A 27,926-nucleotide genomic window follows, 5' to 3' on the forward strand; every position below is an offset into this window, starting at 1 on the left:
GAAGGAAGGTTTAGAATTTGAAATCAAGGAGGTTTGGATCCATTTTTCCAATGATATTTAAAAAAACAACAAAAAACAACCAGCTGTTGAAATGGAATGGAATATCTAACATGAGCAATAACAACAGTATCATTCTCAATCACCTACTCGAAGTTTGAGTGCATGAATATGGAGAGAAAACTCATCCTGGGAACATGTGCCAATTAGATAATCAGGGATGCTCCTTGACCAAAGGAGGAAACATATAAAGAGGTGTAGGTACAGTTTGACTGGAGGTAATGGAACACTCATAGTGACATATCGGTCCAGCCATTCATACAAATATTTTAATGTAGTAAGGGACAAGAGAACCATTGAGGTCAAAGAATGCTATGAACCATCCCAAAAGGTAAATTGAGAATGTGTGTGAGTATAACCTAAAGGGATAAACAGCCCCCATGAAGTTATGGTCACTAAACATCACATTCCACATGTAGAATGAATAGGACAGGCACAAATCCCAGTAATAGCAAGATCCATTTCTCACAAGCCAATTGGAGAAGATCGACCCTAGATGAGTACAAGTTGTAAACATCCCTCAGTGAATAAAGTATTGACTAAGATTGAGGATTTGCTGAAAGTGAAGATGAACAGTTTTTAAGACAGGTGGGAGGAGAAGGAGAAAAGGAAACAAAATGAAGACTTCAAGGAAAGAGATTGGAAAGAAAGTCATATGTAAAAAATAGAAACTCTATATGTGAATGAGAAATGTGATCTCAGAGGCTGACACCCTGATAGCTAGGCCTCCTTTGGACTCAATGAGATGGAAACGTCACCATAAAACCCCAACAGAACTGATACAAAGTAGAAGAGGAAGTTTGAAATAAAAAGGACAGGGAACTAAGGATGAAGAAGCAATATGATGGTGAAGGATAAGGATGGTGACATTGATTGATGTTTTAATCAAATCAAGGATACCTCCAAGGTGCTAGGCAAAGGGCACAAAGAATGGAAGAAAAAGTAAAACACTGGATAAGAGAGTATTCCTAATCAACAATCTCCAGAAACAAGGAGGAAAGTGAACATGGAGAATACAAGGGGAATAGCCACAGTGGAGAAGTGAAGGCAATGAAAAACATCCATAAAAATGCAATGGGGCAAGGTGGGGTGCCTCAGGCTTGAGAGGAGCATAAAGTTTGGTTAAAATAATCAGGGAAAAAGCAGACAGGAATATTAGATATGGTGTTGAACAAATGATATTAAAAATCCACCACCCTCCAAAAAAGGGCAAGGGCAATACCAAACTTGAAAATCTCTAAATGGGATGCAAAATGACAAAAATCAAGGAAATAAGAATCAGACAGATGGGAAGGAAAGGCTTAATGTTGCAAAAATGGAAGTGGTCCAGTAATGGTAAAGATATGAGTTAAGGTTAGGATTGAGCAGTATGGAATAAGCAGAAGTATATAATATATAGAAAAGAAAAAGAATAGTGTATGACTAGAGGATGTGAGAAAGTTTAAGATTTTCTTCAACAGAGAGAAAAGTCTCCAAAGGCTAAGCACATTCCTCTCACAAAAGAAAGGAAGAAATGCCTGAAGAGGTGATTGAAGTTTAAGTACCTATAAGCATAAAGGAACTTACCATTCTATTTATAACAGGTAGTGAATCATTGTCAGGGAATGTGTCTCCATAAGACATCATTATTACACAACCTGTATAGGAAAATTAGTCACTCACACAAGTAGTAGAAAACAGTACATGGACCAGTATTCACTGTGATTTAAAAAAAAAAGAAAGAAATTAGGCTTTCTCAACACTGCAAATCCTGTTAAAGTGAAAAACAATGAAAACATTTGATATGTTCAATGTCGAGGAATGAAGATTAGGAGTGCACAGGGAAGTTGAGTTACATTTCTACTGGTGGAGAGCTTTTGATACATAATAATGCCATCATGCAGTAGGATAAATCACTAGAAATCTTGGGAGTTTAGATGGGTGTTGTCTAAAGGCTAGTGGCATGCAAATCTTCTAGTTTTAAATACAATACGGTTCCAACTGTAATATTTATTTTTTATCTTTTATTGGCTGATAATTCCTGTTTCCCTTAAGCGTTTTCAAGGAACATCAAATTTCTATAAGGAAGCTAGCTTCAAGGGTCAATAACATAATTTACACTAGAACTATGACTTTTTAAAAATTCAGTGCTTATTAATAATAATTTCACATTTGAAACTATGTCACCTCAGTGAAATTGGTTGAAATCACTGTTTTAATTTTTGAGTTACCACATAATAAAAAATGAAGCAGAAGAAAGAGTAACAAGAAATTTCAACTTTTTACTATGATACTTACAAACATCCATAATTTATGGCTCAATCATTACATGGATATTGTTATAAAAGAAAACATTGTATAATATTGTAAAGTTTGAATAACCTACTGAGGATATTTAAAATACCATTTCAATGAACAATATGAGCCATCCCTACATAGGCAATGCTAGTGCCTTCTTGATGAAGACAAGATGATGAAATTATATACATGATTTTATATATGAAATGAAAGGCATAAAAACATGTGAAAATCAAAATTATTTCCATAAAGTTCATGAGACAACTTGGGTAAGCTACAAACCACAAAGGGGTATGTCTTATACCAAGCTTCACAGAATAATCAAAACAGTGATTAGAAAAAAAGGGCTAAAAACCAAGAAAGATGCATTAATATACATATCTTCTTATAAGAAAGCTGTGAAGTGATGAAAGCCACACTGAAAGTATCAGGAACCTCAATTTGTTCAAGTACGTCATCCTCAAATAACTGAATGTTGTAACAACCAAGTAGATAGAGGAATTCTTGTAAAATAGTAAGATCAGCACTGAATTTACATTTAACAATTCAGATATCAGTTCATAATGGGTGGGGGTAGTTTTGACAACAAGTATAAATGACAACCACACAAACAAGAAGACATTACACACAGGAAGACAAAAACTCACTATAATGCAGTATAGGAATTCCATGTCAAAAAATACAAGCCTTTATTTCTAAACAGTTTAGAAGACACCTGTTTTTTAACAAAAACAGAAACAAAAGGTGCTGAAAAATGTAGAATCGTATTAAAAATCATCCTAAGAGGTAGACAAACAAGTAATACTATCTCATAAAAGTGTTCGACCTTAACAAATACTTTATTATAAATGACTAAATACAAAAATTCAAAGTCTTCAAAGCAAACAAAAAATAACTATGGAATGTTTGTATTTGTTATATTTATTTTAAAAAAGTATTACACATTCGAACTAAAAGCAAAACTGAATTGTTGCATTGAAAGTCATAATATAACAAACATTCCTCACTGTGAGAAATATATACTTGAAGAGATACAAAAAAAAAATCAAAATTAAATGGTGTTTTATTCATACATATTTCAAAACAGTGGACTGAGAATTTAATGATGTACTCATACTACATATACAAGTGTTAAAACAATCATGCTACACATATGGATTTGAAATAAGCATTTTTTTTTTTGAAAAGTAAACTAAAAGTAAAACTGGGCAATTACCTCAAAGGATATTTATAATTAATTATGCGTGAACATTTATTCATGTTATGTAAAACGACAAACTGAAAAAAACAAACTATTCTAATAAGATTTTATTATCATTTTCAATTAATTCAAAGTTGTTTAGCTTGACTGATTAGTATTCTAGCTCAGGAAAATAATCAATTAAACAAATTCAATATTTATGATTATTACTATTATTACTCCAACTTGAGAATAATTCATTAGATGAATGCAATTAATTAATGATCCTAATGATTAATCAGTTAGTAAATTCCACTACTCATTTTACAAAAATGAAACATCACAGTTAGCAAAAATGTAGTGTGTATATTCACACTAATTTCCCTCAAAATAAAAAAAATCTGAAGCTTCCACAAGCTTTCTGATGACATCAATGACACTAAGGAACACATTCAAACAGATCAGTTATGATGACAAGCTTATAAGACCAGTCAAATAGTTTGTTTGAGATTGTAATGAACTGGTTTCTCCATTCAGCACTAAAAAAATCTACCAAACGATGATAATTTGACCCTATCCTTTGAACTAAAGGAAAATGATTAAAAAACTTGTAGTATAAACATTATTTTAATACCACTACTCATCATTACATTACATTTGATTGTTAAGCTGAAATCAGTTAAGTCATGTTCCAAATTTAGAAGAAGAAAACACAAAAGCCAATTAAAAAAAAAACTTTTATTCACAGAAATGTTAATGAACACTGAGATTAATATGTACTAGTTAATTTTTTAAAATAAAATGTATTTCCTCCAAAGTATTACATTACAACAAAAAGCTAGTTCCTAAATGTATAAATAAAAATTATCAATGAATGAAAAATTCACTATTAAGGAGAAAAATGTCGTCATTTATTTACTGAAGGAAAATGAAACCAAGAGGACATACAGAAAGTTTAAAATAAATAAAACCTAAAATGACTCCCGTAAAGACATTGTTACTTTTGTAATAGATTAGTTGGCCTAGATATTAATTTCTCTCTTAAATATTTTCACAATCTTCTCTTGCATAATTGAATGTTGATTAAAAACATTAAATAACTTAGTTAAATTTTAATTATAAGAAAATAGCATAAAACTTACGCATTACAGTAGGGAAGTTTGTTAAATCCCTTGTAGGTTTTCATATTAAGTGTCATTCCACATTCTTGGCATTTAAAACATCCTTTATGCCAAATCTGTTAACAAATAAAACACATTAAGAAATATGTAGGTGAGAAGACCCAAATATAAATTAATATATGTTTGAAAAAATCCTGTATAGTTAAATCATATGAGCAATTAACAAAGTTGGTCTAAGCTCAAATAACATACTTTTGCATTTAGCATTATATTTGCTTATCACAATTAAAATCTTTGCAATATGCTAAAATTCAGATAAATATAAAACTATAAAAATTATATCTTTCACACATTATTTCACATACAAAAAGTTTGGTAAATGTATAAATACACAACAAGGTTTTTTGTTAACAATTCTCATTACACCAAGTTATCTCGTGTTCTATAATTTTTTTGGTTTTAATTAGTAAAATTGTTTTCATGTCAAATCATATACACAATATATGAATTCAAAGAAGAAAATAGTTTCTTTCTTTGTTACAAGTACTGAACTTATGATAAAATTACTGAATGCAAAAATCTATAAATTTACACAAGACCAAATTAAAATACACTATTTTTAACTTTGTGCCAAATACTGCACTTCAATCAAAAAGTTTAGGTTATCCGTATGATAACAAGCTGGCCAGTATAAAATTATAGAAGTAAAATAAATATTTATTTGTTATCAATTTATATACAAGTGTTCATGTATCTTGTAAATCCTAAGACAGGACAAACATAAAACACTAGTATAAGGTAAAATAAGACATGCAAATGTTTGTTTTTCACATCAACCTTTATAAGTTATCTCAGATGCTCATGAAGCTCAATCTTCTTTTCTCACAAGTTATACTAGGCTTATAAACAAGTTCTACACAAGGATAAATACAAATTTCAATATTTTGCAATTTTAAGCTTGTATGATAATAATAAAAATTGGAAATTTAACATTTTAATTAGTGCTGTGCAAATAATAGTATTAAAAGAAATTTTCACTTAAAAATACTTTACTGTTATTGTTAAAATTACAGACTAAGTTTGATTTATATGTTTGCAAAAATTATAGGTAAAATCGATCTAAATTATATTTCTACTAGGTCCTACAATATTACTTATATATTCAGAAAGTAACTTTCATCTTTGTTATCACAAACTGACAGTAACTACGTTATTGCAGTTTTTAAGTCTTTAATAAAATAAATCAGTTACAAACTGTTATGTATTAAGTTTGTGAAAATATCCTTATAACGCAAATGGTATTATACTGATACTAAAGTAGACAATATGTACCTTTTAAAGTAAAACTACTAATAAAACTTAAAAGTCAAATTTACTTTTAATTTTAAATTGCCAGATCTCCTACCAACTTTTCAAAGAAAGATAGTTTTTCACTATTAGCATAGAACTTGAAAGAGTAAAATTACACCGCCCCAAGATTATTTAAAGTTTATTCTAAGTTTTAAAACTGTTTTAAATTTTATTACTTACAGTTCACATACCTTATCAAGACATTTTAATTCTTCAAGTGGATAGACAGTTTTCTCACACCTAGCGCACCTCTTCCCACTCATTATATTAGTGTGACAATTTACTGTGGATCGTATTTTGTTAATTTAAAGCACTCTGCTAAAGAAAGTAAAATATCAAAGCAGACAATTTATATATAAGTTCTAAAGTTTTACAAAAGTATGTAAACAACAGTTATGTTGGGCGAACGATTCATAGCCTACAGAAGTCAAATTAACTCACGAGCACCACCCGAATAATCGTGTATAGGTTCTCTTTAATTTGAAGCATGGAGTGGATTGGTCGTCTAGACTCGACATTTTTGAAGACGCGATTAGAAGTTTAGGAAATAAAAACAAAAATTTTATTTGCTAAACATTTCATTGATAATATATTTTTTAAATTAATTTAAGTTAAATATTTATTTTCATATTTTCTAAATACTGTTATATTATTAGTGCATAATTCTTAAGTAAATATTTTTAAATATGACGTATCGTCTGTCACCAATTTAGTTTGCCAACTTTGTATTGCGTAAGAAGAGAACAGAAGTTTTCGTTTTTACGAAAGAGTGGAAAATTGGTGAGGTTAAATTTCATTTTCTATTTTATCTGCAATGTAACAACTTTTAGAACCGCTAGTACAAGTGTTATAGTTTACATTATATATGAATATCAAACGATATTTGCAAAGTGTGTATCAAAAGTTTTACTGTAAAAAGGATAACGATACTTAACATAAACAAATTGCTTATGAGGTGAAGGGATACAAACGTGTCGGAATTCAGTTTCAAGAGGTTTCATCTCTGGTATCTAAAGAAAAGTAAAAGAAGTACACCATTCCTAAGTAAGTGACTAAAATATATTTTGCTTTAATAACAATAATTTAAACAAACCGATAGCAACATAAAATTGAATAAGTAACAATAAAATACTGTATATACTAGAAAATATCCAATTTAAAGGAAGACTGTTCAGTTTTGGTGAAAGTTGTTCGAGGTGGAGGGTTACTTTAATCGATAATGCTAGATCAATGTCGGTATTGCAAAGGATATTGAAATTTGATATATTAAGTTCATGACTTATTTCTTCATAATGTTGGCAAATGTAAGTTGTTCAACCTTTTTTTTTTTTTTTGCATCTTCATGAAAATTCCCACATGTTCATTGGCTCTACACAGTAGATAGCATTTGATTTTGCCAGTATGTATATAGAGGCCTTGCATGTTCCACACGTCTAAATATATATTAACCAAAAACAAAGAGAAATTGGGATAAAGTCTTTAGTGTGGAAAAAATCCTACATATGTGTTTAAAACCTAATTTGAAATCAACTTAAGAGTAGTAACTGAATTATTAATTTAATTTGACTTTCTAAAGTTAAGCTATGTTTACCAAGGTACTGAAGACAAAAAAATTGTCAGCTTACAAACTCTGTCAAAAGAGATTATTGGATCAAGAACTTTGGTTGAAACGTTCACAGAACAGACAACTTACTGAAAAGTTCAACATGTATGCTACTAAACTTCTAAGCATCATTAGCAATTTTCATTTACACTCATTTGGTCAATAAGTGGAGCCAGTGTAATGGAAAAAAACTGCTGAACTTGAACATTTCAACACTTGAAGCATAGTAAACTGAGTAACAGCTTTTCAACCGACTTTTATCCTGACAACCTAATTGTTAATGTAAGAATAAATTTAATAAATAAATAATAAATGTAAATCTATAATTGCAGGTCTTAATTTCTCTCTGAATTTTGCTAATTTTCTTTGTACTTCTGAATTACTATACCATAACCTAAAAGAGCAGTGATTATTTCATTACAAAAATAAAAATACTTTGCTCTTTATATTTTTTATAATTTTAATACTATGAGACATCCTAACCCCCTAAATCCTGAAGAAACTTCATCCTTGAAAGACTGTTGCTAAATAAAAATATTCATGTTATACAGCTCAACAAAGGCATTGCCATTGTTGTTATCAACAAAAATGACTACTTGTGTAAAATGTGTTTTTGTTTTTTTCATGACTACCAAATATTTAAAATTCTTAACAATGTTATTGTTTTGAATTAAGCACAAAGCTACTCAGTGGGCTATCTGTGCTCTGTCCACCACAGGTATCAGAAACATATTTTTAGCATTGTAAGTCCAGAGATGTACCACAGTGCCACTGGGGGACCTTCAACAATGAACCTCTATCATTTATCATGCGATATGAGGAAAAAACTCAAAGGATACATGAGAGAACTAAAAAAAAATCCAAAAATTGTTGCTGCCTTATATCTGACAAGCTACTGCTCTGGTATTTTATATGGCTTCTTAAAATTTACAAAGCAGGTGCATCCCTCCAACCATTACTTTTAGCCTTAAGCTCATATATTTACATACTTGCAAAATTTCTGGTAGCTATAGTACAGTCACTCACTTACCAGTGAATTCACTATTCCAAATTATTTCCAGTTTGCACTTGAATAAAGTCAACTTCTCAAAAAAACACTTGGTTTGCTTTAATATTACTTCCTTCTTTACTAATATGTCTCTAAATGAACCAATGAATATTTGTATATTTGCACTTTCATTCAATAATATCTTACTGAATGGCTTTTCAGTAACTCAAATTAAGAGTATGTTGGACCATATAAACAAAAATTCAAATTTTCTGTTCAACAACACCCTATTTGAACAAATAGATGGCATAGCAATGGGCTCTTTGTCAAGTACAATATATTTCTTTTGTATCACGAACAGAAATGGCTTGACATCTATCCCACTGTCTTCAGACCTATCATTTACACTGTTACAAAAGGTATGTAGATGACATTTTTATTATTTTCAAGTAAGGATCACAGTTTTAAATTCTTAAAATACCTGAATTAATGCTGCCATTAAATGCACTTGCAAGGTTGAAAATAATAGTAATTTACCTTTTTTTTAGACATCCTCATTAACTATAACACTAGTGGATTTGGCACATCAATATACAACAAAAAAAAACAAAAGAACTATGCTCCTAACAGTGTGTGACAGCTTTATCCAGTTCACATACAAAAGAAATATGGTAATATGCTTATTAAACATATCTTATAACTTGTGTTCTGTATAATTTAATTTACATCCTGAAATTTTGCTCATGCATGATACTTTAAAATGCCATGGCTACTTATTATATCTGTTACAAAAAGTTATTAATCCTTCTCCAGATTATCAACTACACCCAAACTAACTATATATTCTTGTTTCTCATATATTAGTAAAGAAAACTTAACTTTAAAAAAGGCAAATTAAATCCATAATTAATCATTATGTTAATTTCAGATTAGTTTATAAACCCACATTCTGTGTACAGGATTTTTCCCATATTAATGACATTCTTACAGCTTCTTTGTTCTTCTCTTCTATGTGGAGATTGTAAGGCCTTCTGTTTTGGCAAAGCCAAATGCCATCTACTTACCAATCAACATAATGTAATTTCTGTGAAACAAAAAAATTTAAGTTATTTCTGTGTTTCCTCCATTTGCCAACATACTGATGATACAGGACATAAACCTAAGTAACTCCATATTCTGTAGAAAACCAACACTGATTTGAAATTACTGATTTAAGAAACCCTACATTTCAAACAACTTTTACCAACATTGAACAACCTGCAGTCTTCATTTAACTTAAGTGTTTTCTAATATGTACAGTGTTTAGTGTTAATTGTTTAATTTTTTATGTTGTAGTTTTTTATTAAATTACTGTTTAGTTACTTATTTCTGGTGTAGATGTGAAGTGTCATTCACTGTAGTTGATTCAACCCCTGGTGGATGTGGCCTCCTGACACTGTTTACATAATCACAGGAGCTGATCTTTCTCCTTCCTGGACCCCTCAGTGTGGATTCCTGTACGTGGTGAGGGGACTTCCCAGGGAAGGTTCTGTTTTATCTGGTTACCTTCTCTGGGATCTAAACATCCACCCACGTGTTTGCCGTGCGTGGCGACCCATGAAGGGGAGGAGAGGATCCTGGTTGTTGAGGGGTCCAACCCTAACACACCACTTTGGCCTCGAATTCCTGTAGACGGGCGGCCTTTGGGTGGCTCCCCTTGGGTCAATCGGCTGGTCCACTTGAGCTAGAATCAACCAAGTACCAGTGTTGGAAGTTCTCAACGGGTGTTGTGGACATTGTGCCTGATGCTGGTGTTTGGGTATAGTGCTCACAAAACCCTGGCGTTGCTGCATTGTCCTTGCATGACTTTGTAGTACATTCCCTTGTAGGGCTCCATGGTGGGTGGGGTCAGTGGGTACCGAAATTTTTTCTTTGGATCCTCCAAATATTTAAATAAAATTGTAAAAAAACAGTCAATGGGTAAGCGACCACATCTTGAATACTCAGAACAGCAATCTTCAACATCAGTAACACACATACCTCATTTTCTTATATTACATTCTCTTTCGGAAAAACCTTTAGGCCAAATGTCCCCATTTTTTATTCAAAAGGGACTAGAGGGACTTGCTGGCTCTCCAAAGTCAGTAAAGAAACTTCGATATGGTAACATATTGGTTGAAACATCCACATCCCAACACAGTGAACTCCTCTTGAATTCAAAGGCAATTGGGGATATACCTATTGAGGTTACACCCCATGCTACCTTGAATTCTTCACGAGGAGTTATTGTTGAAAGGATTTGAAGAACGCTCCCCAGTCAGAGATTCTCGCTGGTCTCTCCACTCAAGGAGTTTCTGCAGTGAGGCGCATCTCCACTCGCAAAGATGGAGTTACACTGCCAACAAATACCTTCCTTTTAACATTTACTTCACTACGTGCACCTGCCACCATCAAGGCAGGTTATCTCATTTGCAGGGTTCGGCCATACATACCAAACCCTCTTCGATGTTTCCAATGTCAGAGATTCGGCCACTCAAAGACATCTTGTCGTGGTTCCCTGACATGTGCTTGTTGTGGAGGCAAGGACCACGATGCCTATGACTGTGACATGAACCCACATTGCATAAACTGCAATGGTTCTCACCCCTCTTACTTTCATTCTTGCCCAAAATGGTTGGAGGTAAAAGAGGTGCAGCGTTTGAAAACGACACATAACATTAGTTATCCTGAGGTTCGGAAATTGCTGTCCACAACTCCATCTCGGACATATGCTGCTACACTTCATTCCACAACTACAATGGGAGTGCAGACAGATCTCTCTGTGCCTCCAAGAGAATCGTTTTCAAAACAAATGAAAAGCCTTTTGACCTCCGTGGTTAAAAAGGTTGATGAATCGACTTCCACACCCATCTCTGTTCCTTCCATACCTTCCAACAAACCTCAAGATTCACGCCCTTCAGTTTCAAATACAGGCATTTCTTCTGATACATCTTTTTCTCCCACCACAAGAGACAAAACAATCATTCATTCGTGTTCTCAGTCACTGGATTCCCCTTCCAATAACAAAAACCTGCCCACCCAACCCAGAGCAGGATCCATTGAAGTTGATAGACCTCCTCCGACTAAAGACAGTAAAGAAAAACGACGTGGTCGTAAACCGAAGGGTTCTCCAGCCACTTCACCTACCCGTTCTTAAAAATGGCCACCTTGATACAATGGAACTGTCGAGGTTTACGTTCTAATCTGGATGATATCAAAACGCTGATTGCTTCCTACCATCCTCTGTCTTTCTTTACAAGAAATATTTCTCAAAACTGCTGATACTGTCTCCATTCGGCAGTTTTCTCTGTACAGAAATGACAGGTTGTGTGATGGTTGAGTACATGGAGGGGTGGCACTGTTGGTTGATCAACACGTGCCCACCCTGTCTTTGTCACTCAACACACCCTTGGAGGCTGTAGCCATCCGTGTTTCCTTGGGTCATACCATCACTGTTTGTTCTCTGTACCTGTCCTCTGAAGAGACATATGATCAATCAGATCTTGATGTTCTCGTTGAACAGTTGCCATCTCCATTTCTAATCCTAAGGGATTTTAATGGACATCATCCCCTCTGGGGAAGTGCTATTATTGATGGGAGGGGCCGTTCTGTAGAGCGGATGCTCCCTGATCACAATCTTTCTCTTTTCAATACTGGTTCTTCCACTTACTTTCATGCACCTAGTCAGTCCTTTACTGCTATTTATCTCTCAGTTTGCTCCCCTTCATTATTCTCCCATTTTTCATGGAGGGTTGACAGTAATCCACTAGACAGTGATCATTTTCCGATCCTTTTGAGAGAGACTGGCCGTGGTCGATGCCACCCTACCCGCGTGCTTCGGTGGAAGCTGGATCAGGCAGACTGGTCCACTTTCACTGCTCTTGCAGAACTTGATCCTGCCATCGTAAATCAGCCATCAATAGACAACTGTGTAGCAGTGGTAACTGACTGTATTACACATGCAGCTGCTCAGTGTATTCCTAAAACCTCGACATTGAATCTCATGAACCTTCTCTACACCTTTGCCGTTTGCAACTATCTTTACAATATACTTCAAAACTTCATTCCTTACCAAAGCATCCCACCTGGAAATGTGTTTTCCTTCCTCGGTGGGCAGTACTTTTTCAGAACAGACGATCTGTCATTGCTCCGTTTGGCCTTCGCATCCAGGCGCAATTGGATGAATTGGGTCTCTCCTTGAATAACATTGCAGATTCCACAGGTCGAACCATCCCGCCATGGCTTATTACAGCCCCCAAATGTGACCTTTCTTTCAGTCACCTATAAAAGGCAGATACTCCAGATTGGAAGTACCGTCTTTTATTCAATGAATATCTTTCAAACAATCATTCAGTTCCCATTTATACAGATGGTTCCAAATCAGGTAATTCAGTGGGCTCTGCTATGGTTTGCTCTGGGTCAGTAGTTGCTCGCAGAATCCCTTCTACAGCTTCTGTGTTCACTGCTGAACTGTATGCCATATATCTTGCCCTGGATCATATTGCAGCTGAGCAGTACTCCAACTGCACTATTTATACTGATTCGCTTAGTTCTATACTTGCCTTGGAATTGCTACACGTTAGCTCACATCCTATTCTCGTTGATATTCGAAACCGACTGGCCCATTTCTCATTAGCAGCTACTTCAATCCAGTTTTTCTGGATACCAGGCCATGTTGGTATTCGCAGGAACGAGCTTGCAGACATGGCAGCTAAATATGTCTGCTTCAGCACCATCACTCCTATGCCTATTCCGTACATGGACTATGGGGTTGTCTTCAAGGCTCGGCTCCGTGCCAGCTGGCAGTCCACTTGGAGTGAGCAACGCGACAACAAACTTTTTCAAATCAAACCCAAAATTGGACTTTGGCCATCTAGCTTCCGTAAAGTTCGGATGGAGGAAGTTGTTCTCACTAGGCTACGCATTGGTCACAGTTTTTTAACTCATCATTTTTTTTTTATCTGGAACTGATGCACCAATGTAAAGTTTGTGTAACACTCAAATCACTATCAGCCACGTTTTACTTTCTTGCCATCGTTACAATTCTCAACGACGGCAATATTTTAAACATATTTTTTCCCAGGGTCAGTCTGTAACATTGGACAGAGTTATTGGTGATGGTGACTCTGTCCACCTTGATAATGTTTTTAATTTTTTAATGGCCATTAATCTTTTTAATCTCATTTAAGTGTTGCATATTTATTCATTACACCTTTTTAATTGTGGTTCCTTTTTTACAGTTTTAATCTCTCTCATTCAATTTGACATTGGACAATGGCCAGAACATGAAATAACTCGACACCAGGACTGGAAAGGCCAACTTCAGGTGACTAACACTACTGTTTGAACTATCCGTTTGAACTACTCGTTAGTCATCCTGGAGAGTTGTTATTATACTTTTGCTGCATATCATTTCACACTTTTACTACTTTACTTTTTTAGTACTGGCCATATTGACTCATAACCCGGAACCAGGACTGGAAAGACCAACTTCAGGTGACTGACGGTGGTTTTTATACTTACCTGTTAGTCTTCCTGGTGGGTTATGATCATTACCATTCTGCTACAGGTAGTCCTTTACAACTTTGTTGACTGGATGTCAACATTGGTTTTTACGGCATTTTCTGTTTTAATTGCCGTTTTGCTTTTATCTTCAATTACTTTTACAAATTTTACTCCATTTACTTGACTTTTATCTTTTTACTGGACATTTGGCTACTCATTATTACGATTTTGCGGAGTGTCTTTTAAAACTTTTATTCTTTTACATTTTGATAATAGCTGCTATGACACATAATCCAGAACCAGGACTGGAAAGGCCAACTTCAGGTGATTGACGGTGGTTCTTGAAATTACCTATTAGTCTTCCTAGCGGGTTATGATTATTACCTTTTTCCTAGAGTAAATACCTTACAACTTCTTATACTCTGCCTTCTATCTTAACATTGTAGACTAGGTGTCAACATTGGTTTTATACTTTTTTATTTTACCTTCATTTCCATTTATGTCTATTACTACATTTATATATTTTTTTACATTTTTACCAAATGTCTGGTGCAGATAGCCTCGCTGCTTTGTGCCATAAAACACTCAATCAATCAATCCTTTCTGGAGGACATAGTCTATTGACCCTATATGTGCAATCACAGGAGTTGATTCATCATCTTAAACTGTAATGTGTCCTCCTACTATTCATTTACACATTCTACAAGTTGGTATGTAACCTTCAGGTTGTCATGGCCTCCTGTTGCACATTCCATAACATCTGGAGTTGAAATTGTTGCACCTGCAGTTCACCCCTTTTGAATGAGAGCCCTCATCATGCTTTCTCATAGATGTCAGTTCCCAGTGTTAAGGTGTTGGATTCAAGTGAACCAATCAACACAAGTTCTTGAACAAGGTGAATCCATTCTCTCAATGCTGAATGGTCAGTCTATAACACTGCACAACAATTTTTTTGAAAAGTCTTGCTTCCTGAAAAGTTTTTGCTGATTGTGGCAGGTACTTGGTGGGTGTGCACAAATAAACAGTTAACTGTTTACTAGCAATAATGTATTTAATTGCATTTATGTTTCTAATACACTATTAAGTTCAACATAATTAAAAGTGCTTTGCTTCTGATTTTCGTTTGTATTCAATGTCCGGTGCATCAGGTTGCAGTGTCCAACAGTAGTTAGCAAGCATTGATGGATTCTAGTTGCCCTGATATCATTTTTCCCATTGTAGCAATGTCCTGGTGAAACTGAGGATTTCAATGAAATGGTACATGATGGGCAACTTTGGATGTGAGTTTCTTGATCAGCAGCCAAAAATCTATAAGGAATATCCAACAGTGTTCAGGAAGCAAAAACTTTATTGTGCAGTGTAATTGCTCTAAGGTGTTAATGCTTGTGTTGTTTCCAAGAACTGGTGCAGCTCTTAATCCTAGATTCTTGGAATGGAAGTGAAGATGATGTGGTCCTCATATGGATGTTGGTATCTCATAGAGGAGGTTTTGGATGTAGTTGACTTTCTAAGTACAGTCTGATGCATCTTACTCTGACCTGTAATATTTTTCTCTTATGGTCAGATATCCTTTGGATGTTTCCAAGAATGCTTCTATTATTCTCTGATGTTGGTCCCTCCTCAGTATGGGATTCTAGCTGCTCTTGTGAGTAGAAATAAATATCTATTAGAAATATATTTTTAGTGTAGGAAAAGTATAACACTGGGTCAGTTATGAAAGCACAGGTTGTTGGTTTTCTTCAGAGGCTTAATTGTTAATGGGTTAATTGTTGCAACAATTTGTATCTCAACTTCTAGCATGTTAGCCAGGCCCTGAATTGTTACATGAGCAGCCTATTCACACTTGAAGACTGTTAATGTATCTTTGTTTTATTTTGGTATTCATGACACAAGAAACAGTGCACCATTTTCTTCTGATGCTGCTGTATGAACACCATGTACATGTGATAGGAAAGAAATATTGTCCTTAAGATGTGTCCATGGTCACATTTAAACTCTCTCTTTCTTAACCTGAAGATGAAGTAGGAAGGTCAAAATATTGTTTTCTCCTTATCAATAAAAGTGTTAATACCCATACCAGCCATTCTGAGATACATTTTTATTTCAAGCGGGTTTCTCATCATCAAGAACGTTTTGACCTTCTTAGGTAAACCTGAAGGTGACCAGAGAAGGTTGAAATGTGGTTCTCTGTCTTATTAGTAAAAGTATTGATACCCATACCAGCTGTCATAAGATACACAGTTTAATTTTTGCTTTAAAACATTTTAGTGGTATGTTTCAATTGCAAATGCCTTCTTTGCATTGATTGTTGTGTACCAATGATGTATTATCTATATGATGACTGTCTCATCTGTATTTTTTTTAAGCATTTTATTTATGCATGCATCTACCATGTGTTGTCTATCTGATGACTGTCTCATCTGTTATTCTTGGAGTATTTCATTAGCATGTACATTTGCTATGTGTTTCCAGTTTCTTGACCTTTGTTCTACAGCCTTATTTGTATATATTTTTTTAACATGCTTCCTTTTTTTTCATTTTGATCACAGATCTCTCTTTCTTCTTAAACTTTCAATAGTTTAGGCATTGTAGTTATATTAGTATATATATATTAATACATGAGGCAATTTATAATTTTACTTATAAATCTGCCATTCTATTGCCCAGAAGCACAGTTTTTTGTAACAGTTGTTGGGTTAATTTTAACCATTTATATATTATTGCAAAATATGTATTTATTTTGCCTATTCAGAAAAATATATAATTTTGATATAGCAATGCGTAATATGGTGCCCTTATTAACATTACACATGACTTTCATCACTGAGGCATTCAGTCAAATTGATATATCATAGGGTCAGCAGTAAATGTATAATCTTTTACCATCTTTACTTGTTGTTAAATATTATACTTGCATTAGACTTATCACTATTATAGTCATCATTCGTGCAATGACAACGGTGACTTTACCATGTTGACATGAGTGTAATTATGTTTTTTTATTGTTTAATTCAGTTAACCAGTTTATATTTTTGTTCATTCTAACAATGGAGTTGTTTTACTGAGTATGATGGAAATGTGTGTTGTTTTTTTAAATGATTAAAATAAGTGAATATGTTACACACCTTGACAAATGTGGAACATCTTTCTAATATCGAATAATAATATGTCGTAACAACTTATTGGGTAGATATACAGTTGTGTCAAAGTAATAGTGCCAGTATTCAACTGAACAGATCCTTGATATTTAAAACCATAGGTTAAAAAAAATAGAAACTTGTGTAAAGTGGTAATAACCATGGTGTTTGTATGCTAATTGGTATGTTCAAATTAAATTTCTTATGAATTTTCAAACTTCATCTTTGAAGTTCAGAAATTCTTCTCACATTTAGGATGATCAGTGGTTCAGATAATTTTTGTAGCATGATGATGAGTCTCAGTCCTAATGTCCTCATGAAATGTGATAGAAACCCAATTATACTTTACAAGAGTTATAAACCTTAAACTGCAAAAATGCCCTAAAGTGATCCAGAATAAGTCTGGGGAGGATTGTCCCATACTGGTTTTTCATCTTGTGTAATGTTTTTATGTAATCTGTCTGTTTGTTTTTGAGATACATGAAGGGCTAAATTAAGACCTTTGTAGGCCCTAAGCACTGAAAATATTATGGTGTCCCATATATATGTATGTATATTTTATGTAAAATAAAGCAATACTAAACAGTAAAATAAATTTTTATCTTTTGAAATGAAACAAATCTTAGATATATGCTGAAATTAAGAGAGCTTTCTGGATTTTCTTATTGCAAAATCTTGGATAATTTCATCAAAACTGAGTCCACGAAGCATGTCCGCTTCTATACACAGTAGGAAAAGTGAATCAAATTTGTCCTGACATGCTGTTGTTCTCTGGAGGTTTTTCATTATTTAAGGCTGAGAAAACTAGTGTTCTGCAGAGCAGTCAGTAATCATCAATGCTAGAAAAATACATAATGCGGTATCTACATTTGGAAATACGCATTGTATCCTGTCTTTTGCTAAGGTGTCATGAATGTCATTTTTGTTATTTCATTAAACTTATAACAGTGGAAATGCTGAAGTTCTCTCCAAAGATTTATGTTCAAGTCAACAGGTTACGAGTCAACTAGCTTTTGGGAACCTTGTAAATTTTATATCGAACAATGCAGACCTGGTTTAGGTGAGGATAATTAATAAAAAGAGAACAAAAATGGAAGTAATGTGTGGAGTGTAAAAAAGTCTAACAAAGTTTTCATTTTTCCCACGATGACTACTCCCACGCTTTCTCTAAAATATCAAGTTCTTTCAAAAAAAAATTTATTTATTTTTAGTGCCCCTGGTTTGCTAGCAAGTACCAATTTAATAGAATGCCATTTGGGTAATGTAATGCCCCTTCAACATTTTAAAAGATAATGGATGTCATGTTTACAAGGTTTTGAATGTTTTTGTTACTTAAATGACATCACAATGTTCATTGTGCACACTGTAAATATTTGATAGGTTAAAAAAAAAAACTTAAAGTAAATATCAACTTCTGCAAAATGAAATAGAATACTTAGACTGTATAGTAACTGCAAATGGTAGAAAGCATGATACAGAGAAACTATCCAGTACCAAAGTGTGAAAAAAATGTTTATACATATTTAGTAATTATAGAATTTTAATAGAGGTTTATGCTACACACAACAATGTTAACAAGACCTTTCACTGAACTAACTAAAGAGATACAGCATTTCAGTAGCCTGACAAAAGACAGGAATGAATCAAAAACTTATGAGATTCATTATTCAAGGCATCAATTTTCAGTTATCCTGATTTTAGTAAAAATTTTATTTTAAGCACAGATGTTGCAGGTTTTGCTGAAGGTGTAGTACTATCACAGTTAGATGAAAATGGAAAGGAACATCTTATAGTTCTCAGAGTAGACTGTTATGGAAAGTAGAACTGAATTATTATTTAACAGAACAAGAATGCTTAGTAGTAGAAAAGGAATTTTATCAGGTGACAAATGGATAATTATAGATGTACCATTTCTGTAGTATTTTAAGACTGTTAACTTGGTTGCAAAATGAGTTACTTATGTTAGAAAAAGTCAATCATGAAACTAATGTAAATTTTAAAACTGGACAAAAATGAATAAATGATTACATCTAGAAGTAAGAGAATAGCTGTTATGAAAGTGTTAAAAGTAATTCAGATAAGAGTAGTAAAGGATTATAAGAAGTTAATTAGAAAATATCATGATGAGAGGCAATCATTTAAAGGGGTTAAACAACATTAAAGATAGTGTTTCAAAATGTGGTTTAATTAATGCAGGTAGGAGAGAGTACTTTACAATTTTAACTCTACAGCTACAATTAAATAAAAAAAGGTTGATCATCAAAGACAAATTTCCAAGGATATGATTCATTTGATGTGTGAACAGGTGACTATAATGAATTCTTTAAACCAGATGATTATGTTAAATAATGATTAAAGGAGTATCACTAGCATTTGGAAATATCACCAATAAGTTTAATTCATGTTACACTATAACAAACTGGAATCCATAAAACATGAACTGAAATGCTTGTTTTCAATGCAAGGATACAGAACAATTTGTAGCAGTTAGCTTTTAGAGTAAAAAGCAGCAGAACAGAGTTGGCTAGATTAGTACAAGCACTTTATGTAGCAGCAGACAGAAAATTAAGTTCATACTTACAACCTTGTAAATGGGAAAAATATTTAAAGACTGCTCCCACACTTACAGTTTGTGGTTCTCATGCATGTTGATCAAATTTACACATTATACCTGAGCTGATGTAAAGATGGCCCCAGTTAGAAACACCTTGAGGAATTTTATAGAGATACACTTCAAAGCAAACTATAAAATAAATTCTGCTGAATTGTGCCTTTATAATTAGCATTAAATAATTCTAGTTTTAACCATAGAAATGAGAAACCTTACACTGCTGTTCCAACTGACCAACATACAGAAATTACAGAGGAATATATGTTAAAATGTATAGAGGAACCCATTAGAGTATGTGACCCTAATTCAGGTATGTATTCTGTATCCTTAGTGACTTGTAACTATGTAATATTTGCAGTCATTAAGAACAGAATAGCAGAATTATGCAAGAAAAAGTGATTATTCAAAAACTTTTATTTTAAAACATGGGGACCTGGTTATTCAGTGTTAAAAGTGGATTAACTTTATCAGTTGTTTTGAAGTAATTGGGAATATTATGCATTTTTATGTGATTGCTACAGTAATTAAGAAGGTATGTAATAGAAATCTCTGCGTGTAGTACCCATGTAAGAAGAAAAGGAAAAAATGGCACGAAAGAGATCACCTACATTACACAATGGCATCAAGAACTAGACAAATTATAATTTACCATGATTGAGAATCAAATGAATTGAAAAACAGCCCTCCAGCACGCCCATAAGGAAGCATTAAAAAACAAACAAATAGTCACGAGTTTAACAGTGACAAATTAATGTTGCTGCATCAAAGTTTATATTAGAGGCAAGAACTGGAACTTGAGTTCATAACCAGAGAAGCATTGCAAGTAGGGTGATGATTTATAGACTATAACTGTAACCAATAACCAAAGAACTTTTGTTTTTATTATTAGAAAGTCCAACGAGTTACAGAAATAAACCATTGAAGTGTCAGAACTACTTGCAGGTAACTGCACACCCATGAGACTTGTATGAATACTGAGGAAATATATAAAAAATGCACATTTGGAGCTGAAAATCGGAAGTTAATGTCCTCGAGGACCAAATAACCGTTCCTTCAATATATGGAGGATAACTCTAACAAAATGTTAGTTAACTTCCATTCAATGAAGTCAGAGTACTGTCTCACCCTTGGTGTAAGTATAAACTGCCGTTTGTCTAATATAGTTAGAGAATTAAAGTAACATATTTAATTTTGTTACAAATTTATAACACTGTCTAAATACAATCCATAAAGCAGTTCAAGTGAGAATGTATTAAGAATAATAGATGGTTTAATGAAACTTGTAGAGGAACTACTAAGAGAAATAGATAATTTTAAGTATCTAACGTGAGAAGTTGCATGTAATAAAGTAAATATTATTAAATTCCATGAGTTTTTATGGAACCTGTCTTAGCCAGTCTTTATTTAAGCCATAAGCTTCCTTCAGTTAATGACACTTGGAACTTCAACAACTAGCTTAAACACCTACCTCACATTACATTCACAATCTGATGTACATTAGTTCAGTTACCAGATTAAAATGATTAAACCAAAAGGAAGTGGATACATGAAACTGGCAAGAAATTGTTTAGCACATGGGCATGACAGTACATTTTGTTTTATTAAAAGTTTCCCAGAAAAATATAAAACTGATGTTATATGTTTGACTACTGAGCAAATATCTTTACTGCCAATAATAAGTAGTAACTGAAAGAATAGATGGGGAAGTAAAATCTTCTGACCCATTAGCTTACATATTTTTAAATTATCCAAAATCAAATTCTATTTCTTCAGGTATATGTTTCTTATGTGGAAAAACAATCCCTGGAGCTTTAATAACAGGATTTTCAGTTTGGTAAATAGTATAGAGTAAAGTCTGAAAAATATTTAATGTTGCATTAATGTGCAGTCACCGTTGGAGTTGTAGAATGTACTTTATATTTTCCAGATCTAAAAACTTCAGAGTGAAGGATGTATAACAATATGCTAATCACACTATGAAACCTTTTGCCCAATATCAAGTCTCATCCAATCACTGAACAACAATATGCAAAAGCTGACAATGTTGGGATACAAATAGTATTCAATATTATCAAATTGCATGAACAAGAACTGTTAGTGTGAACTAGCCTAAGTTAGTTTAACACTTTATGAAAATTATACAAGTCTTTTACAAATCATACTAATATATGGGTTAATAATAATGTTCATGTATTTTAACACCATTTTATTATTTATTCTTACTTGTACTGGCATTGTGGTTTTCTAGTTTTTGTAAACAAGTAAAGCTAGTCTTATTTTTAATATGCAGGTAAACCAACCACACACAAAGAAATGCATCTTTTCAATGCATGTGTAAAACTGCAGAGTTAATTTAGTGCAAGAATGAAATAGGTCTAATAGAATAAAATAGTACTGTAATTATAAATGGATTTATTGGTAACCCAGTACAAAAGAAAATTCAGAGAGAATATTAATCAGTGATGACCGAAGAAGGTCGAAACGTTGTTCTCTCTTCTATGTAAAGTGTTTTCTCAGCCCAAACGAGCCGTTTTTGCATATAAAAGAGAGAATATTGCCTGAATCTCTTATGTACAAGTAATTCATATTGTGAACTCTTGCCTAAATTCTGCTGTACTAAAAGCCCTCCCTGTTTATATTTGAAACTAGTTATCTTGCAATGGAAATTTTAGATATAGGTTTGAGTGGATTCAAATCTAGCAGCTATTCCTCTAATTTGTTTATGAATGAATTAATATAAAAAATTCAAAAAGGTTAAGCTGTCATTTCATAAAACATGTTTTAAATTGCAAACAAGTACACTTTAAAATAAGTCATTTTGAACTTTTTTTTCACATTAAAGCAAGTTCTTACAAATTCAGAAAAAGTAAGATTTAAAATATCTTCTGTAGAATGCATATTTTCATATTTAAGTCAAACATTTCAATGTTCTTAACTTCAACTTCAGTATAAAAATGCAAGTTTCATGTTAAAATAAAAGAGTCCTTAACTGGATGTAAAACTGCTTTGAGAAATGTAGAGACAATCAGAAAAAAATGCTATTTCAAAACATTTAGGTAGCTTTTGCACATTGATAGAATACAATACACAGTAAATGAAGTCCTTTTATTTTTCCCAACTAGCTTCAACCATTTCTATATTTACAGGTTTTCTAATCTGCAGGACATGAACCTTGGAATTTAGTATTGTAAGTCTATGAGCCTAATGACAACACACCAGGGGGATAAATACAGGTGGCAAATAGAAATATTTATCAGTGAACAATACCCATTGAACTTAAACTGCAGCTACATGCATATGTTGACTGAAGTTTTAGATCACTTAAATTTCTCTAATGTTTCCAAGTAATTGATTTAGTGTTTAAAAATGGAGATCCTACAATGAACATATCTTTATTCATTATAATGCATCACAGAATGATATATTCTTCTCATTTTGAAAATTTAAATTTCATGTACTTATTTTTGTTGTATTAAAAATGTTAAAGTATTACATATTAAAAATTTAAATACATTTTATTATATACCATGAAAAAGTTAAAGTGAAAAACAAAACACTAAACAATCATTATTTGAAAAACAATTTTATTCACTTGTGACAACTTTTATACATTTTTAAAAAATGCAACTAAATTTAAAAAATAAATCTCAAACAGGTTTAATAACTTTTGCATAAAAGCATAAATTAAATTCATACTTGCATGACTCATTACAATATTAGAAGTGCAGTGAAAATTAACTTAAGTAAAAAATAATTATACAAACAGGTATTTCAAGTTTTCTTTCCTCAAACATATGTACAAAATAAAATTTTCCTACAAAACGTATACTGTTTTGTTTTAAGAATTTGTAAATTATGCTCAAACTGTAAATATACATCACAGACATCTGACAAAGTTACAAAACTTTGGCTTATTATATTTTACGTTTGTTGATTTTATTTTTTTACATTCATATTTATCTACATAAGCAATTTCTTACAACAGTATACTTGCCTATAACATAAGTTTAAACATACTGAATTATAGTAATTACAAATGCAAGTAAACATTTCACGTTATACAAATCTCATGCACATTATATTCATTTTTATAATATTAAATATCTTTATAAAATATGAATTTTTAAAATGGTGATGCTATTATTTATAATCTGCTGTGAATAATATAATAAATGATATGTTTACTTAAATATTTCACTCTGAAAACCATGAGTATCAAGTTTGAGTAAATGCCTGTAAAACAACCAAGCAACCTTACAATACAATGAAACATTTTAACGATATTTAACAATAAAACAGAAACTGTACTTTAGAATTTGAATGCAATTACTTAATTTTTATCCTTGGAAACAAATATAGATATTTCACTAGGATTTTCACTAGAAGCATGATGATGTCCTTTGCGTTTGGCCTCCATTAATCGTCTCCTGGCTTCTTCTCTGGCACGTGCTGCTTCAATAGCTTTTGATGATCGTTGGGGACTTGCAGGAGTTGACTTTGACACACCATGTTTTGTGGCTCGTTTAATGCGTGACTGAGTAGCAGGCTAATAATTAAAAATAAACTTAAAATTTTTGGTATTTTAACTGGGAAAACATGTTTTTGGTAGTGTTTGATCTCTATCAATATCAGCTTCAAAACTTCAATATGTGGATGTATAAAATCCAAATTTTTCCATTTGTTTTTTCTACAACTGTATGAGAATTTACACATGCTATCAAATGACAGATGTTAATTTAACTAAAAACCTCTTATAACAATGAAATGCAAGGGAAAATTTAATACATCTATAAATTATTAAACATTCATATCTACACTAAAGTACTGAGGGTTTTTGTGTTTTTTAATCAAATGTTGTAGTAAAATGTCTTTCATTGCATTACTTAAAAGTAAGACAACATGGCTATTCAGTTTAACACTTTGAATATGTTCTTAACTGTATGTTTATTTTTTAAAGCACATGAAATTTTCTAATTTATATATTTTGAATAGTAACTAGTTGTTTTATATATGATGGAAGGTGTGTAAAGAACTGAGTTATGAAATTTTTTTCAAACAGACTAACCTTTGGAAGCTCCAATTCTACCCACTTATTAGCACGTAGTTTTTCTAAATTAGCAAAGGTATCAAACACATCATTAACTTGCAGCATCACCATATCCCAAAATCCATTCAAGTCTGACAGTGTAGTGGGGAAAGGCTCTGTAATATCTTGATTCTGTAAGGTATAACATGATATTCACCCATAAATCTAATATTATACAATATGAATACATGAAAACTAATTCTAGCTTTCACAATATGGTTGTGTTCACTTGACAAGTTATAGAAATTATCAAAACTTAGTAGCTTGGTAGAAAATGCGAGTGAATCCACCATAAATCCAAAAGAATTACAAGCATGAGATTGTTTGCATCTATACTAAGTGGACCCTTAGGGCATGTACCCAGGTATCTGCACATATCCATCTTTTTAATGAGAAGCTAGTAAAAAAACTAAATAGAAGTGAGAAGCAGTTCCTTGTACAACTTCTATATAGAAAAGCCAGTGCATTTTTGTAACAATGTATTCCAACAATGGCTTTTATATCATGTTGCTTAGCAATAAAAGAATAAAATGAAATGTACAAACAAACAAACTAAACTTCTAATATTGAGGCTCCATTACTTTAAAAGGTTTCTTTTTATTACTATTTAAGCATAAAATTGGAGGACAAGTCAGAGGGAAGAATACCTTTTTAACAAGACATGTCACAAAGGAGCAACAAAAACAGGTTGAGAATACACACACTGACAGTCATCTGGAATAAACTAACATAATAACCCAAGCTAAACTGGTTACTTTTGTTTATAATAAATAATGTAATATGCATGTACACACCTTCATACAGTGATAATGTACTGTTGATTGATTGTTAATTATTTGATTTATAGAAACTATTTACTAACCTTTACTTATTCACACACACAAGAGAGAGAAGGAAACAGTTTGTAGATGTAAATAACATCTTTTTAAAGATGTTCAATCATAATTTTATGGAAAACCTAGGTTTTTTGTTAACACAAGCTATTTTACAAGATAAAGTAGCTTTTTTTTTTTTTATTTATTTAGCTTTATTAGTAATATTTTGTGCAAAATCTTTGCTGTTATCAGTTATTTCAAATCTCCAAAATTACTTGCAAACAAAAATTTAACTAAACACTGAAAAAAGTATTTTAAAAAGTCTGAACATGTGTGAAACCTATTTATTACTTGTAATTTCATTATTTTCCCATAAATTAAGACTATTAATAGAGCAACTTTACATTAGTACTTTAAATATCAAACAAGTTTTTCAGTCTTATAAAATTGTTGTTTTGGGTTAATCAACTCACTAAGTTTTTTTCACACAACTGTCTAAACTGTTCAAATTTCTGTGAAAGCAGAAGGTTAGCTTTCCCCACAGCTGCCCGGATCCTCCCTGCTCCATCTTCTGGAATGCCATCCTCTTCTAGATAATGTTCAGCTTCTGTCATACGATACAGAATATGTTGTTTTGTTTGCTCCATGATAGCAAGAAACCATTCCCCATCATGAGATTCTGGTTGCTCCAGCTTTGCTGGTGTTGCAAGTTGTAGCATAGGAATGTTGGGTGAAACAGGTGAATTGGCTGAAAATTGTATAATAAAAACAATGTTTTGTTTTTATCAATTCAATGGCTACAAAAATAAGTTTCAGTATTAAGTTTTAACTATTAATGCATATATATTAAAATGTTATATGTATACATAATAGTTCACAACAGATAACACTATGCTCACTGGATAGACTTGTCAATGATACAGTGTCTGGCTTAGACATTAAATACACAGAAAAACTAACCAATATTATAATTTTTGTAAGATGTTTCTCTTATCAGCTGTGACTACAAAATTCACTATATATTAATAGTAATTCAAACCATGCCTTTTAAGATTAAGTTTTGCAGTTTTACCAGTTATTAAATATTTCAATATCTGCAACATTAGATCATTCTATATGATTATAAGTAGTTTTTTTTTACAATAACAATTTACTGAACTTTAAAGACAATAATAAACAAATGATATTTTAACAAAAATATTATATTTATAATTTAAATTAAATCAAAATTCTGTTAGAAGTTATTCTCAAGTAGTTATATAGATTCTGATGATTCACTAGCTATTAAATAAAATGTTTTGGAGTTTCTACAAAGGTAACTTGGTGAAAATAACCCAGCAAGTCTTCTGAACTTGATAGATAAAGGAAAAATTCCTTACAAATTGAAATAATCATTATAATAAACAAAATATTAAAGTAAAAATTTAGTCCTACTTTTCTCTATATTCCATAGACTACTGAATTTTCAGCTTATTCCCATTAGGATTAATAGATCAGAAGTGTGAAGAATTACTTAAATCTATTGAAGAAATAACAGTAACAACACTTGTTTTTCATCAAGGCCTGTGAATTTTTACATAGCACAGACAAATATCCTTCAAGAGTAATACTATATGACCACTTGAATTCAAATAAAATCTTACCAGTTCAAAACTTTGTCTATCTCACTTGTACAACTAAATTTCTCTCAAACATATGTACATATTTAGAGACTAGTATTATTCTTAAATTTCAAAAATATCTTTCCTTCAATCAGTATACAAGCCCAAAGTACTCATGATCAATGAATCTTCAATAAAATTTGCAATGATTACATATTGAAGGATCAAAAGTGTACAATGAAAGGAGCAAAAAAAATTAATCCTTGTAAGGCTTATAAAAATCATAGTATAACACACTAAAGTACAAACACTCATTTTTCTTCTGCATTTTCTATGTGGATTTTTTTCATTCCAATTAATAGTTCAAGAGAAATAAAAGTCTTACATTACAGTAAATAAAAAATTTACTCCAACTAAAATAATTGTATCATACAGCTTCAAACCTCAAATCTAACAGAGTAAGACTACTTGTAATGAATCTTTTGTTAAAATTGCCAAAATTAATTTAAGTTCAAGCCTTTAAGTATTAGGAAGATTAAACTAAGAATTTATGGTTGAATATAGTTTAACATCTGAT

General features: G+C 32.2%; 3 protein-coding genes across 12 annotated transcripts in view; 1 reads left to right on the top strand and 2 right to left on the bottom strand.

The window, feature by feature from the left end:
• Positions 1 to 6,522, bottom strand: part of Lasp (LIM and SH3 domain protein Lasp) — a 34,995-nt gene extending 28,473 nt beyond the window's left edge. For 5 of the 6 annotated variants that reach the window (XM_076468365.1, XM_076468366.1, XM_076468360.1 and 2 more), the window contains exons 1-2: positions 6,177 to 6,522; positions 4,657 to 4,751 (exon numbers count right to left, since the gene is read on the bottom strand). In XM_076468365.1, coding sequence (XP_076324480.1) covers positions 4,657 to 4,751; positions 6,177 to 6,248 — 167 coding nt within the window. In that variant the 5' untranslated portion in view covers positions 6,249 to 6,522. Of the gene's footprint in view, positions 1 to 4,656; positions 4,752 to 6,165 lie in introns of all 6 variants that reach the window. The other variant, XM_076468361.1, reaches the window with a different exon arrangement.
• Positions 6,523 to 6,653: 131 nt separating this feature from the next.
• LOC143232669 (uncharacterized) lies at positions 6,654 to 27,401 on the top strand. 5 transcript variants are annotated; one of them, XR_013017656.1, is made up of 3 exons: positions 6,654 to 7,029; positions 20,407 to 20,979; positions 24,207 to 27,401. XR_013017656.1 is itself a non-coding variant. In XM_076468368.1 (2 exons), exon 1 carries the CDS (start codon positions 11,164 to 11,166, stop codon positions 11,749 to 11,751), a length of 588 nt encoding a protein of 195 aa, XP_076324483.1. In that variant the 5' UTR covers positions 7,038 to 11,163; the 3' UTR covers positions 11,752 to 20,979; positions 22,994 to 27,401. The 5 variants fall into 5 exon arrangements, 3 of the variants coding, with proteins under 3 accessions (XP_076324483.1, XP_076324482.1, XP_076324484.1); XR_013017655.1 differs by having other exon boundaries at positions 6,709 to 7,029; positions 20,737 to 20,979; XM_076468368.1 differs by lacking the exon at positions 6,654 to 7,029 and having other exon boundaries at positions 7,038 to 20,979; positions 22,994 to 27,401.
• LOC143232667 (uncharacterized) overlaps positions 23,415 to 27,926 on the bottom strand; it is a 28,304-nt gene continuing 23,792 nt past the window's right edge. Inside the window, exons 8-10 of the mRNA XM_076468359.1 lie at positions 26,222 to 26,496; positions 24,913 to 25,065; positions 23,415 to 24,393 (exon numbers count right to left, since the gene is read on the bottom strand). Of these exons, the coding sequence (XP_076324474.1) occupies positions 24,178 to 24,393; positions 24,913 to 25,065; positions 26,222 to 26,496 (644 nt within the window). The 3' untranslated portion in view covers positions 23,415 to 24,177. The remainder of the gene's footprint in view (positions 24,394 to 24,912; positions 25,066 to 26,221; positions 26,497 to 27,926) is intronic.

Source organism: Tachypleus tridentatus, chromosome 11, assembly GCF_004210375.1.
Source record: "Tachypleus tridentatus isolate NWPU-2018 chromosome 11, ASM421037v1, whole genome shotgun sequence".
Classification (NCBI taxonomy): domain Eukaryota; kingdom Metazoa; phylum Arthropoda; class Merostomata; order Xiphosura; family Limulidae; genus Tachypleus; species Tachypleus tridentatus.